The sequence below is a fragment of the Crinia signifera genome, chromosome 2 (genome assembly GCF_055691185.1).
Source record: "Crinia signifera chromosome 2, ASM5569118v1, whole genome shotgun sequence".
Taxonomy (NCBI): domain Eukaryota; kingdom Metazoa; phylum Chordata; class Amphibia; order Anura; family Myobatrachidae; genus Crinia; species Crinia signifera.
The window spans coordinates 82542616-82558741 of NC_139218.1; the positions used below are offsets into that span (position 1 = coordinate 82542616).

At 45.4% G+C, this 16126-nt stretch overlaps 1 protein-coding gene across 5 annotated transcripts in view; it reads left to right on the top strand.

Moving 5' to 3' along the window:
- MAP3K15 (mitogen-activated protein kinase kinase kinase 15) overlaps positions 1-16126 on the top strand; it is a 249258-nt gene that overhangs the window by 136417 nt on the left and 96715 nt on the right. For all 5 annotated transcript variants that reach the window (XR_014470326.1, XM_083172491.1, XM_083172489.1 and 2 more), the window contains 3 exons: positions 4621-4814; positions 5129-5297; positions 10290-10396. Coding sequence is in view for 4 of the 5 variants with exons in the window: in XM_083172491.1 (XP_083028617.1) it covers positions 4621-4814; positions 5129-5297; positions 10290-10396 (470 nt within the window). In the remaining variant the exon portion in view is untranslated. The remainder of the gene's footprint in view (positions 1-4620; positions 4815-5128; positions 5298-10289; positions 10397-16126) is intronic.

A 16126-nucleotide genomic window follows, 5' to 3' on the forward strand; every position in this document is an offset into this window, starting at 1 on the left:
GAGTAGCGCTCGGAGATTCCCGCCTGACTCGGGTCCGTCCGCGTGGTCAGAACGTCATCTCCCGGCGTCGGATTTCGCATGGCTTTAAATAGCGGCTGCTGCGCCGCTGCCATCTTCACTCCAGTCTAGTAGTGGGTTGGGAGAGGGTGTGTTGGTGCTGCTGCTGGGGCTTAAACTTGAGCTTGACCTTGAACGCAATATTTTTTAATCGCTGGGGCTGTCTCTCAGTGCTGCTGTGTAGTCTAACTGTGTACTTGTAGTACTACTGTCTCCTCTGTGCGGTCTACCTCTGGTGTGCTGTGCTGTAATTAATTATTTTATTCGCTGGGGCTGTCTCCCTCAGTGCTGCTGTGTGCTCAGTTCTCCTCTCTGCTTAGGAGAACAGTCTAACTGTGTACCTGTAGTACTACTGTCTCCTCTGTGCTGGTGCCTACCTCTGATGCTGTGCTGTGCCTGTAATATTATATATTAATAATTAATTAATTATATTATATATATAGTCCACTGGTGCTGCCTGCACTGAATCTGCCAGTATTATTTAGTTACTCAGTCCACTGTTGCCACTGGCAGTGCTACTGCCTACCTAGTGTACCTACCTAGTACATACTAGGCTGCTATGTCTAATTTAATAAAAAAATAATACTTGTGCTGTGTGGGACTGTAAAAAATAATTTCATGCTGCTGGTACACTGACGTGTGCCACTGAGTGCCACTCTTACATGAGCCACGTGTTTGTGCCGCACACTTGTGTGGCTTAGCATAGTTATCCAGCTACCTCGGTGCAACCTTTTGCCCTAAAAACAATATTGTGAGGTGTTCAGAATAGACTGGAAATGAGTGGAAATGAATGTTATTGAGGTTAATATAGCGTAGGAGCTGTTTTTATGCGTTTTTTAACAAAAAAATCAGAACCCAAAAATCCAAACACAAAACACTTAGGAGGTGTTTTGCCAAAACCCATTAGAACCCAAAACCTCAAGGTAATCAGAACCCAAAACCCAAAAAGTGGCCGGTGCACATCCCTAGTTCTTTACTTCCTTGTAAGATGGCAAATTGCTTAGAAGATTGGACTTAATGACTTTCAAAGCCCTTCATGACCAGAGCCCAATATACTTGAAGCAGCTTCTGATTCCGTACTGCCCCTCTTGATTACTGTGATCTGCAGATGATGGACTATTAACTGTAACTAGAACCCGCCTGAGCTCATCTGGGGGTCGAGTTTTCAGCTTTGTGGCTGTGACTCTATGGAACTCTATTCCTCTACAGTGCGAGAGGCCACAATGTATAATCCTTTAAAAATAGATCAAGACTTTCCTGTTCTCTCAAGCTTTTCAGTAATCTGTTAAGGTTGGTAATGTATCGGAGTAAATAACAAATGACCATTTGCTCCTTAAAGCTGGAAAATGGGCAAAAATAGTTGTTCTGATAAATCATTATGATTTATCCAATTTCTCTGAATGTTAATTTTTCTCTGTTTTGGGAGCATAAGGTCAGTTGTTATTTGTTCCAATACATTACCAGATTTTCAATCCAACTCAAAAGATTGGACAGATAATCTTCTAGATTGTATCCAGTGTGAGATGGTTAGATACGGAAGCAGGGCATGGGACCAGAATAAGAATTCCCGCGGATGCGTGATTGTATCATGAAAGGAAGTAACAACTCACATTCCTTAGTGTGTGGATCTTTAGGTTATTATATGGATAATGTACAGTGTGCTGTAAGGTCAGGGGAGGCAGCTACGCCGGGCACGTCACTCCCCCAGACTAAGTAATTACATATCAGCATTTCATTTAAACGGTTCACATGAGTGCAGAGATTTATGGGACCGCACAGAGTTCTTTCTGTAAGCTGGGGGGGGGGGACTGTTGAAAAAGAAACGGTTTTCTTCTAACAATTAAAAATGTTTGTACAGCATTGTACATAATCAAAGTAAGGACATATCTCCTTCCTCAAAGTGGGGGTGATTCAGACCTGTTTGCTAGGCTGCTTCGATTCGCAGCCTAGCAGGTAGGTGAACGCCGTCATGCAAAACGTCGGCGACCATTGAATGATTTCTCTCCCATCCGGCCGCATGCGAGGGGATGTGTTTGCGTACATCCCCTCGCATGTTACCAAGGGGATTCTGCAATGGGGGGTGCAGGCAGACTCTCCCCCGGACAGCGAACAACCGCTGCTTAGCGAGCCTTGATGAATCAGGCCGTATAAATGTACAAAGACTAAAACAATATATGTCCTCAGAGAGCTATGAAGGGGTTGCGGACACTTTGTTACGGTGACCTGCATTAGGTGCCTGGAGGAGTAGATGGGGAATAAAGCGACAGAATACTTGCTGACTGTGAGAACAGGTGTGACACACACAGTAGCACTGGCGGATGTGCACCTCTTACTATACAGTGGGGGTGTAATGTGGGCCGGATATTTACTCTGGAGAAATCTGCACAATTCACTCAGTGTAAACCACTGTGGCGCAATAAACACAGATATGTGTGGATTATTAGATAGGCAGGTCTACCCCAAAAAGTCAACATGCAATATTGTGGGTCGACAGGGTCAAAATGTCGACATAAAAAAAGCTAGACCCATGAAAAGGTCGACATTAGTTTTTTGCATTTTTTGTGTCAGTGTCGACAACTATCGACATGGAACCCTGATTAGTGTCCCGCTTCGCTCACCATGCTTCAGGTTCAGTGCCTCTACTACTACCTGGCACACTACTATATTCTCCCTCTATGCCGACATGGATGGTGAAGTAATAACAGGCCGGTTAAAGAAAGGATATAATGAAAAACTAATTAAATCCTTTTCATGTGACTACCAAATACAATGTTTCTTTTCCACAGAATTCCTGCGACGATTTGTACGCATGTGCAGGCTATCAATACCCCCCCCACCCCTCCACCTTGCAAACCCCCCTTTGTTCTGACTCTCAGTCATTATCTATACTACTCTCCCACACATCTGACAGGCACATATAATTGCCCAGTGGTGCTGAATAATTACGGTTTCCAAAAAATCTAAATTATTCTGTTTGATTTTGAAAATAAACAAGATACATTTAAATAACAGTAAATTGTAAACTCCAGCTTGCACCAAATAGACTTGCCAACTGCATGAGGTTTAAATGTTGATACTAAATAATTTCACTAGGGAAAACTATGTTTTTCTTTCAGTAGTTTATTTTGGATTGAAGGACTCTGTCTGGATGCAGTAGACAATGGGATCTCCTACTCTAAAAATACTAAGGGACTATAGCTGCACTCTTTGTGTCTTTGTGAGATGCTTTTAAAGATGTTTCCCTGATAGTTACATAATATGTTGTCATCTGGTTAACTGAACTGGAGCAGGTAACCAAAGAAACCACACGTGTTCTCATGACCCATATTGGTGGCTCTCCTCAGACGTCTATTTTTAACTTGAAGATACAGTATAAAGCATTACATGTATTGGTGACATTTATTTTTTTCTGGTTCTGCATTACCAAACCAGCTCATAATGCATAGCAACCATAGTGCTCCAGCATAGCAGCCCATAGTGCTTCAGCATAGCAGCCAGTCCTGCTCCAGCATAGCAGCCCATAGTGCTCCAGCATAGCAGCCCATAGTGCTCCATCATAGCAGCCCATAGTGCTCCATCATAGCAGCCCATAATGCTTCATCATAGCAGCCTGTAGTGCTCCATCATAGCAGCCCGTAGTGTTCCAGCAGAGATGTCCTTAATGCTCCAGCATAGCAGCCCGTAGTGCTCTAGCATAGCAGCCCGATGTGGGCTTGTAAGGGGGCTACTTTTTGGAATTTTTTACAGGGCCACTTTAAATTCCCAATCTGCCCTTGACACCAGGGAAGGGCATTGTAGAGGAATTAGCATAAAGTTGAACACACAACTGCAGGAAAAGACACAAGGACAGCTACAACTGTTTCCAAAGGGACCCCAGCCCTCCAACAGACCCCAACCCCTTAACAGACCCACCACCATTAGGGCTGCTTCGAAGAAATTTCCTCGGTTGATTTCCCATCTTAGTCCGGCCTAGGAGCCGACCCTAGTGCTTCAGCAGAGAGCAGACCCTAGTGCTCCAGCATAGCAGCTTATAGTGCTCCAGCATCGTGCAGACTGTAGAGTCCCGGACAGTGGGAAGAAGCCCTGCACCCACATTTCTTCAAGGTGTAAAGTTTAAAGTATAGAGGTTTGGAAGTGGGATTTTTCCACATTCATTTTTACTTATTAATATACTATACATCACAATTCAGCAGTATAAAGGCTTAGTTCATATTTGTACTTGTATAAATTGATGGCTGTTGGCTGAAATCACTTGTGCCATAAGCAAAAATGCATAATCAAGAACATTTGAAAAAAAGTACATAATTTTTTAATATGTATATCTGGAAATATTCTATTTTTCCTACTTATCAATGTCTTTGGAAAGTATATACCCCTTTTACATTGCAAAAGCCGGATCGCACCCAGTGCAGCCGGGTCACTGACATCAGAAAGGAGGCATGGCGGAATGCTGGCACGTCATTGGGGTGCGGGGGAGGAGCAGCCATTAATGTAGATATAAATGTTTTTTATATGTGGGAAGTCTATTTTACTTATTGCATCCTTCTTTTTTTTTATCCCTAGGCCTCTAGTGGAAACTACTTCTTTATTTCTTACATTGTGACCCCCTGTGGGGACTACTTCTGCTGTGAGAGTGACGCTCAGCGTAGAGCCTCAGAGTACATGCAGCCAAACTGGGACAACATTTTGGGACCCTTGTGCGTTCCCTTGATTGATAAATTCATTAGTCTCCTTAAGGACATACATGTTACGTCATGGTGAGTTTACAAAGTATACTCTGAGTTAGGAATGTAGTTACATATAAATGTGCTTTGGTATGCTATATTGGGATTGACCTGGGAACTGCTACTGGCACTGTTTGGTAAAACATAAAGCTTTAGGGAACAGGACTTTTAGATAAAAAAAGTGATATTAACGATGTAATAAGCTGTTATGGTGTTGGGTTCAATACGGAACTAGAATCGCAGGAAAATGTTGCTCATAACTTTGGGCTGTTGCGTTTGTGAGGCTGGAGGACATTTCTTGCTGATCAAAAGACAAGTGGTAATTCTCACTCTATTATGTTTGTTAGTGCATACTACAAGGAAACTCTGCTCAATGACATCAGAAAAGCCAGGGACAAATACCAAGGAGATGAACTTGCCAAGGAGCTGACCCGTATAAAATTACGTATGGACAACACAGAGGTGCTGACCTCAGATATTGTAATTAACCTGCTGCTGTCATACCGAGACATCCAGGTAAAAGAAACTGAATATAGTATACCTAGTCTAATTCTTAATAATGCATAATGATAAGTTTATATACAGATGTGATTGTAATGCATTTTACATCTACCATTTAGAGTAATACCCCATTCACACCAGCCTTTTTTCCCGGGCTGGCCCCGGAAACAATCTGGGTGTAGTGCTGGTGTGATCCCGGGAACCATGCCCCGGCATTTCAAGCCTGTTAACTACCAGGGTTGCTCCCTGTATCTTCCCGGGGTACTGGCCAGTATGGTGTGGTGTGAACGGGTAACCCGGGTCGAGCGACCTAAGTCCCATTTAAAGTATGGAGGAGGCAGCTCTGTCAGCTACAAGCACTTCCCCCTCCCCTCAATGACTCACCGTAGCTCCGCCACGCCCCTGTCAATATCCCGATAATAAGCTGGGTCGGCATCAGAGCTTTCAGACCCCAAATGCCGGGTTGCTCCTGGAATGCACCCGTGTCCTAATCCTGGGTGCGACCCTGGCATTTGTGGTATGAAAGAGGTCTTAGATTGGGCCAATCCCCCCCCCAGCAATGTGTGGCCGTGAACACTATCCCCTGCTGTATTCCCTGTATGTCAGCTTTATTAGATTTAAAGATCTTACATTGATTATACTGTTTGCTACAGTCTAGATTGATTGAGTGATGATGGGCTGCTGGGCTGTGAGTCAGAATTAACTGCCGCCCCCCCCCCCCCCTAAACTAAAGTATAGATCCACCCCGAACGAGTTGCAGATGAATGTGATTAGATACACAGCCAATACAGCATTTAACATGTCAGCAATGTTTAAAAATCTACAGGTGTAGAAAATCTGCTGCCAATATGTAACTGTTACCTGCTGTAGGCATAATGGGTGACATTCTATGGGATGCGTTTTTTTTTTTTGCAATTTTTTTTCGCAAAAACGTCCGAAATCGCATGTTTTTTTCGCATGCGAAAATGTGAAAAAAGTGCGATTTTGGCCAACAAATTTGACATTCTGGAAATGCGATGGCTGTTTTTCGCAGCACATCGCATCCAGATGTTTTCACATTGAAAAGTATACAAATCGCATATTTAATGGTATGCGATTTGTATAAATGTGTCTAAAATTTGCCCAAAAATCAGACCAGGTTCTGATGGGCGAATTAGCCAGAACCCTGCACAGATCATTGAGATCTGTGCATGGTTCTGTTGGAAAAAAGGGTTAAACAGTTAAAAAGCATAACCAGCCCCGGGCTCATTGAGCCGTTGCTGGTGACATAAAATCACGGTCCCTGACAAATAGGGGTCCCCTTGATTTAATGAAACCAGCACCAGGCTCAAGGTCTGGCGCTGGTTCCCAAAATACGGGGACAAAATTACTAGGGGTCCTTCGAATTTCAAGAACCAGCACCAGACCCAACCAGCCAGCAGGGTAATGCCACAGCCGGGGGACACTTATTATAGAAGGTCCCGCAGCCAAAGCATTATCCCCCTGGCTGGTCAGCATGGGCAGGGGTCCTGGGGAAGTGGGGACCACCCCAAAGAAGGGGTCCCCCCCCTCCAGGACTTACCAGCCCATGCTGAAAACCCGGGGCTGTCCCCGATGTCCCTGGGCGGTGGGCATCGGGCTGATGAAAAGTGTAAAAAAAGAATAAAAACTATTGTCTTATACTGTAGAACTATGAGTCCCAGCAAGCCTACCCCGCATGCTGGGACTTGGAGAACCACAAGTCCCAGCATGCAGGGCATTAAAGGGCCCGCTGGCACTTGTAGTTCCACAGTACAAGAAATAGGTAAATAAAACACACACCGACACCCAGAAAAATAAACGTTTAATACATCCACAGCCCATACATACTGATACTTACCTACCTTGAGCCCATGGGTCGGTCCCTGTATCTGGGGTCCGGGGCTCCAGGGCTGAAGAGTCCGGTTCCGGGGCCTTGGTCCTGGTTCCGGGGCTGGTCCGGGGCTCCAGGGCTGAAGAGTCCGGTTCCGGGGCCTTGGTCCTGGTTCCGGGGCTGGTCCGGGGCTCCTGGGCTGAAGATTCCGGGGTCCTGGATCCGTAGTAATCCTAAGGGGTACCTGAGAAAAGAAATCCTACTCACCTGGTCCCCGGCGACGACCCCGGCATCTTCAGCTCCAGACGCGCTGCTCCCGGCTGGTACCCGCTCACGGACTGGAGAGACGCAGAGATTTTCATCTTCCGCGCCTCTCCTCAGACTGATTCTATTGGCCGCCTAGCGGCCAATCAGGAGCCGACTTTCAGCATGGGCTGGTAAGTCCTGGAGGGGGGACCCCTTCTTTGGGGGGGTCCCCACTTCCCCAGGACCCCTGCCCATGCTGACCAGCCAAGGGGATAATGCTTTGGCCGTGGGACCTTATATAATAAGGGTCCCCCGGCTGTGGCATTACCCTGCTGGCTGGTTGGGTCTGGTGCTGGTTCTTGAAATGCGGGGGACCCCTAGATTTTCAGACTTGAAAATCGCACATTTTCAGGACTAAAGAAATCGCATCAAATCGCACCTATTCGCACTATTTGGGCCGTTTTTCGCATCTCATTAAATATGCGAAAAACGGCCCAATCTTGCGATTTTCAAAAGTGCGATTATGTGCGATAAAAAACATGCGGATTTTACCGCAACACATAGAATGTCACCCAATGTTTTGCAATGGTATCATTAAATATATAAGATTGATCATTTTTAATTGTAGTTCAGTATAACCACATGGTTTTCTGTTAAATAATTGTATAATAGAATACATTGCAGTTGCACTGCATGACGGATGCTGGGATGATAGATCAATTAAGCAATTGGCCTTAAAGTAATGAATCAGCAGTGTTTAGTTTCAAGCGGAAGTAACGGTCAGCCACTTGCAGGGATCACACATTTGGCTGAATAGCAAGTGACTGGCAGTTATCACAGGTCAGACCTCGGGTGCTGCATTGAGTTAGTAAAGGAAATGCTGTTGATGTGATGGCTAATGCTATGATCTTCCTCTCTGGTAAAGGAAAACAGCTCAGAGCACAGGGGCTTGGTATCCACAGCATTGAGATGTGGGGGGATTGGGCAATGCACCATTATTCATTCCGTGGTTCCTACATTCAGAACAATAGAATACATAATAATAGTCCTAGGGTATATTTACTAAATCAGCAACAAATGAAAAAAGGTGATGTTGTCCATAGCAACCAGTCAGATTCTGTCTATCATTTTCTAGGATACAATATAGAAATTATAGAATCTTATTGGTTGCTATGGGCAATATCACCTCTTTTATTCAGATCAGATCGCAGTACAAATTTGTTCTTAAAATGGGGAAAACCATGTGCACTGCAAGTGGGGCAGATGTAACATGTATAGAGAGTTAGATTTGTGGGAATTATTTTGTTTCTGTGTAGGGTAAATACTGGCTGCATTATTCTTAAGGTCCCCATACACGGTCCGTTTAACGGATCCGTTTTGTACTTATATAGTACACATCACATTGCATGCCTTGTGCATGCATTGTGCATGCAATGCGATGCGATGTAAAGCAAGTACAAAAAGTATGTGCAGCACATACTTTTTGTACTGTACGATGAGATGCGCGGGAGCGCGCATCTCAAAGTACAAAACGGACCACTGGCGAACGGACCGTGTATGGGCGGCTTTACACTATAATTTAGATTTCAGTTTCAACACACCCCACCCAAATGTAACTCTCTCTGCACATGTTACATCTGCCCCACCTGCAGTGGTTTTGCCCATTGTGAGAACAAATTTGTGCTGCAATCAGACCTGAATAAGGGCCTTTATTTTAGAAGCTTTAGTAAATGTATCCCCTACAGCCCAAACCTTGACATGTACCAATGATATGTTCTAAACTCACATAATTAATCAGAATATTTTTTTACACTTACAGTACCATTGTAAAGTGATTATGTGTTGAGAGATTTGTATCTGAGATTGTGAGATGATGAGATATATATATTTTTTATTTAGGCTAACCAGTGTTTTCACAAGGGAAAATAGTTAATCTACCTTAATTGCTTACTAAATGACTAATAAAATATTGGCAAGACAAAGCAAAACCTCAGAGCAGATGACAGCTGACGTACTTCATTTAGTAGGAGGCACCGTAACCAAGCAGTTTTTCTTAATCATTACCGCACTTCCATTAATATAGTTGCATAACATTTTATCTTACAGTAGTGCAGTACTTTATGTCATGGGAGGAGCATATAATATTTTTCTGTATACTATGTTGCACCATTAGACAATAATAGCCCTTTCACACCTCATCCTCCACCCGGGTTATTGCTGGGTTGATGACGTATCAACCCAGGTCGAGGTGCGGTGTGAAAGCACTTTTTTAAATTTGCTTACATTATTATTGCTTACATTATTATTATTATTATTATTATTATGATTATTATTATTTGGTACAGCAACCCAGCATTGCGACACAGGATAAAAGAAAGGTTAATCCTAGGTCTGACCTGGGTTGAACTGGTACCCTGGATCGAGTGACCCGGGTTCCGTTCACACTATTGAGAAGGCAGCACTTGCAGACAGTGTCCTTTCACACCTCTGATGACGTGCTGCCATTCTGCCCCACCCCCATCTGACATCAGTGACCCAGCTTGTTTTTGGGTTGCTGTGGGGGGGCTAAACATTGCAAAAGGCGGGTCGCTTCCAGTATGGACTTGTGTCCAAATCCCATACTCCGCATTTGCAATGTTAAAGGGGTCCTTTTCCATCTTCTGTCCTGCGTTCCCCCTGTTCACCAATGGCAGGCCTCTGTGTCCACATATCTTCTTTCTTCTCCCATATTTGCCCTGTCCCATGACCAGTACCATATAAATCGTTTTTGCGTTGCTTTAGTCCCATTGTAGGGTGCTACAAAAACCTGTGACACCTTAGAAACAATATAAAATAATAATACATGCTGTATAGTGATTGTAGTGTTTTGTGAATGTTGGTTTATGTGGCCTGTTCACACGGTGCATGATTGTTTGTTTTGTTCCTTTCAGGATTATGATGCCATGGTCAGACTGGTGGAAACTCTGGAAATGCTGCCAACCTGTGACTTGGCAGATCAGCACAATATAAAGTTCCATTATGCCTTTGCCCTCAATCGGTAAAATGACTTTATTGATTGCTTATCTGTTTTATCAGACATAAAAACATGCCGGTCTATCTGAATCTCAGCAGCTTGGTGTGCCTTGTGCGTATGTGTGAATTTAACACTGCAAGCCATATACAACTTGGTCCATTCGCAATAGCCGCTCCTTCACACAGGGACCGATGTTTTTTGATTGCTCATGCGCATTTCTGTGCATGCGCTTGTTGCGTGCGGCCACGGCAAACAGATTGTTCGCCGGGCGCATGTAAGCAACCTTGCAGATGGGGGGCAGAGAGGGCTGTGGGGCGGCGGGCTGCCCCATCACCATATGGAAATGCCCAGCGTTCCCATGAGAATGCTGGACATTCTCATGGTAATGAGACATGACGGACAGGCGGGGGGAGGGCAGCTGACATCACCGGATGTCAGCTGCCCGCCTACTTCCCCCCCAAGCAGACACGCTACTTCCCCCCAAGCAGACACGCATATGTAAGGTTGCTCTGAGCAACCTTACATATGCGTGAGCCTTCGCCATCACTTGATGGTCGGCGACCATAAAATGATAGGGCAGATCCATTTGCATGCCCTGCATGCGAATTTGCTTTTTAATATTATTATTATTATTATAGTTTATTTATATGGCGCCATAAGGGTTGCACAGCACCTGACAATACATAGATGAGCAAAGAACAATACAAGAAAAATAGTGATTTACAGTACAAATGCAAATTAGGTACATGGTAAATAAAAAAGACAGTTGCAGCATCGGACACTGATGCAATTATAATAGTGGCAGAGATATATTCTAAGAAAAGCACATGAGTAGAGAGGGCCCTACTCGTTAGAGCTTACAGGTACGGGGCAGACAAACTGGGGGGACACAGCTGGGATAACCATAGGTTTAGGATGAGAGATGGTTGGATTTAATGAAGAAGTGGGTCTTGAGAGCCCGTTCAAAGTTTTGTAGGGAGGTGGCAAGTCTAATAGGGAGGGGTAGAGAATTCCAGCGATACGTGCACAACGGCCAAAGTCCTGGAGGCGGGAATGGGAGGAAGTAACCAGTTTGTAGGAGAGGCAACATGCATTTGTGGAACGGAGAGGGTGGGTGGGAGTGTAAAGAGAGACCAGTGTAGGTGGGAGAAGAATGGGTAATGGCTTTGTAAGTGAGTGTAAGGAGAGCTTGAATTGTATTCTGAAGGGAAAGGGGAGCCAGTGCAGGGCTTGTAAGAGAGGGGAGGTGGACATAGTACGGTTAAAAAAGAAGATGAGACGGGCAGCAGCATTGAGCTTTGCGATTGGGTGGCGCCCAGCCACCATTCGCAAGGCGGGTTTGGTGGGCTCGCAGTCTCGCAGTCTTGTGAATCAACCTGTATAACCTCCCTAGTTCTGTCAGTGTTGGGATCTCCTACATTGTGTGTATAAGATTCATTAAGTGGATTTGACAAAACCCAATGTTTTGGAGACAACAGGCATCTTCATGACATTTTGGGTGAAATTTACTAAGATTTGAAATACACTTCACGGGTCATGTTGCTATGGGCAACCAATCACATCCTGTCTACTATCTTCTAGAGCAGTGGTGTCAAACTCATGGCCCTCCAGTTGTTGTGGAACTACACTTCCCAGCATGCCTTGCCACAGTTTTTATATAATGAATTGTTAAACTGTGGCAGGGCATGCTGGGACGTGTAGTTCCACAACAACTGGAGGGCCATGAGTTTGACACCACTGTTCTAGAGGGTGGTAAATAAATAGGAAGTAGCTTCTGATTGGTTTCCCATAGCAACATGACCTATGAAGTGTATTTCACATATTAGTAAATGTCACCTGTTATACCTTTTTGTGTATAATATTTCATTCACCATTATTAGGGTGGAGTGTTCTCATCAGTTTTATTTGGTGGTATGCCTGTGTGCCCCTATCTTGGAGAACTCTGCCACAATATTTCTTGGACTGTTTTGCCAATCTTGTTTGCCTACCAATATAGCTTAGTTTGCTGGAAGTACAGTATCTGTGCTCTTCTTGACATCTCAATGTAAAGTGGTGCTGGTGGTGTCTAAAATTGTAAATAATAATCATAGTGTTTGTTTTTAGTAAAACAGCTAATTAAATGTAACCTAGACCAGGCCGTCCGTGCAAGTAGTATTACATTTATACAAAGGAAGTCAATTGGTCCTAATAGAAGGGGAGCTGTATCAAGCCTTGGAGAAAAACAAAGTGGAGCAGTTGTCCAAAGCAACCAATTAGCTTCTAACTATCATTTGAAAGACTGTGCTAAATAAATGACAGAAAATGATTGGATGATTTGGGCAACTTCTCTACTTTATTTCTCTCCAATGCTTGATTCATCGCCTGTTTATTGTTATTACTGCCCCAGGCTATAGTGAGTATAACTGAGCTGTGAGTGTTCTGCGGGTGTTTCCTTTAGCTACCTAGACATGTGTCTGCGTGGAATGTCATTGTTGTAAATGTGTCAGAGTGTAGGTGTAAGGTGTACTATTCAGAGGGCTCCTACACTCTGCTGGCCTGGTGATCAATGGCTGCAAATGACTCAATGGGCCACAAGATATACAAAGTGCCAAGGCTTCACCCACTCATATTGCTCTAAACAGATACAATGATGTCTTTCTGAAACAGAATGAATGTCATTTGTAGACCTTAACCATAATATCTAATAATAATAATATCATAACCTTTATCTATTAGTTTCACACTAATTAGCAAATAGAAATGCTGCTATACAGCTAAACCTACCGTACCGATGGCTCTATCTATTCGTCTGTGTTTGGGTGTCCCCTGGTTGTATTGTGACCTTCCATAACTTCTCCCTCTTAAGCAGCATTTCCATAGCGAACGTCCACATAGTGTACAGATGGCGCCAGCTGCATGGCCGGCGGCCAGGGACCAGGTGCTTCCCTGCTTGTCTCTGCTTCAGGGAGACAGGCAGGGAGCGGGCAGCATGCGGGGGAGAGCGGGCGAGACGTGCAGCGATGGGAGACAGCAGCAGGGGCTTTCAACAGTCTAACACAGTGGTCTCCAACCTTTTTTGGGGCGGGAGCTACTCGAGACAAAATAAACCGCCTGAAGAGCTACCAAATTTTTTTTAAAACAAGAAATCTGCATAATAATAAAAAAATGCCCTTTACACATTATGCCACACACTGTAATGGCCCTTACACATTATGCCGCATACCACAATGCCCCAGACACAATATGCCACACACTGCAATGTCCAATATGTCACAAACATACCTCCCAACACTGGAGACAGAGGAAAAGGGTATACACATATGCCCACAATAGTGCCAGATACACATATACCCCACAGTGCCAGGAACAAGTATGCCCCCACAGTGCCAGGAACATGTATGCCCCCACAGTGCCAGGAACAAGTATGCCCCCACAGTGTTGTGAACAAATATGCCCCCACAGTGTTGTGAACAAATATGCCCCCACAGTGCCGTGAACAAGTATGCCCCCACAGTGCCGTGAACAAGTATGCCCCCACAGTGCCGTGAACAAGTATGCCCCCACAGTGTCGTGAACAAGTATGCCCCCACAGTGCCAGGAACAAGTATGCCCCCACAGTGCCAGGAACATGTATGCCCCCACAGTGCCAGGAACAAGTATGCCCCCACAGTGCCAGGAACAAGTATGCCCCCACAGTGCCAGGAACAAGTATGCCCCCACAGTGCCAGGAACAAGTATGCCCCCACAGTGCCAGGAACAAGTATGCCCCCACAGTGCCAGGAACAAGTATGCCCCCACAGTGCCAGGAACAAGTATGCCCCCACAGTGCCAGGAACAATTATGCCCCCACAGTGCCAGGAACAAGTATTCCCCCACAGTGCCAGGAACAAGTATTCCCCCACAGTGCCAGGAACAAGTATTCCCCCACAGTGCCAGGAACAAGTATGCCCCCACAGTGCCAGGAACAAGTATGCCCCCAAAGTGCCAGGAACAAGTATGCCCCCACAGTGCCAGGAACATGTATGCCCCCACAGTTCCAGGAACAAGTATGCCCCCACAGTGCCATGAACAAGTATGCCCCCACAGTGCCATGAACAAGTATGCCCCCACAGTGCCATGAACAAGTATGCCCCCACAATGCCAGTTTCCCAGCACCAGCAGACTCACCAGTGCTGCTGTCCCCCTGTGCCGCTGCTGTCTGTGTCCGGTGTCGTCGTTGTCGTCGCCGCCGCCACTGCTGATTCCCTTCTGAGGAGAGGAGAGCACCGAGCGTCTCTCCTTCCCCTCACTTCCTTGTGACTGGGCGTCCATCAATCAAAACTCGCGGGCCGGCTTCTGATTGGCTGCTGGCCCGCGAGTTCTGATTCGCAGACGGCACAGTCAAAGGAATGCACAGTGAGGGTTAGGAGAGACGCGGGATGCGCTCTCCTCCCCTCAGAGCAGACAGGGAGAAGGGAGGCCGAGCTTCGGCTAACGGATGGGCGGGCGGCTGGATAATGGAGTGGCGGGCGGCTGGCAGGGGCAGAGTGGTCGAGCCACCCGGATCGCTGCCGCAAGCTACCGGTAGCTCGCGAGTGACGGGTTGGTGAACACTGGTCTAACAGAATGGGGGGAGCGAGCATCTCGTGCGCGAGCCCCACGGAGGGGCGGTGGACGGCGCATGGAGATTCTATTCATCCATCTGTAGTTTTCTGAACTTTTTAGTTTAGGAAAGTTCATAGTGTGCCCTGTGTTATACATCTTAACGCTTCTATAAAAATGTCACTTAAGAATTATCTGTGTGTTCTTTTATATTCAGTGCTATCACTCAGCTTGTATGGGGTTAATCTTCCAAGCACGCAGGGTCTGGGCACTTAACCTGTTAACATAATATGTAGCCCCAGGGAGAAAATGCTCTGTTCCTAGACTTCCCTGGTAATGTATGATAATAATAATAATAATAATAATAATAATTTTATTTATAAGGCGCCACAAGTGTTTCGCAGCGCCGTACAAAGAAACAATACAGGGAGACAAAGCTTGGCATAACATTGAATAAATAACAAGAATACAGTACAAATAAAGAGCGCCACAGTTCAATACACAGTACAGCTTGGATATAAGTAGTGAGGACTCAATCAACATACAACTAGAGGCTAGATGCCAATGATGGAGATGGGTATGCGGACGAAGATGGTCACTGAGTGTTGGAGTATAGGAGAGCTGTGAGTGACATGTGAAGAGAGTGACATGTGAAGATTGCCATCACCTGTGGTGACACCTTTCTTATCAATGACCTAGCTCCCCACAGGTAATGGCAATTATACATTACCAGGGAAGTCCAGGAACTAGAGATTGTAAGGCTGTGTACACACTGGGGGCGATTTTGTGTAATATCGCGGGCAATATGGTCGCTGAGTGACCATATTGCCTGCGATGGGAGTGTGCACCGGTGATATATCGCCGGGTGCGCGCTCCCGTTTTTACCCCTGTAGTGATCGCTGGTCGCAGGAACATGCTCCTGCGACCAGCTGATTTCCACTGCTGGGCTCCCCCGGCAGTTTCTTTTTCATCAGCGACCATCTCTGGTCACTGATGCAAACGGGACACTGAACGATATATCGCTTGGCGATATATCCCCCCTGTGTGTACGGGGCTTACGTTTGATGTATCACTGTCTCCTTTTGTAAAGCGCAATGGAATATGCTGCGCTATATAAGAAACTGTTAATAAATAAAATAAAACCCTGATATAGCGGTGCTTGTGGTGTTGTTAGACAGCACACGTTTTTGGAAG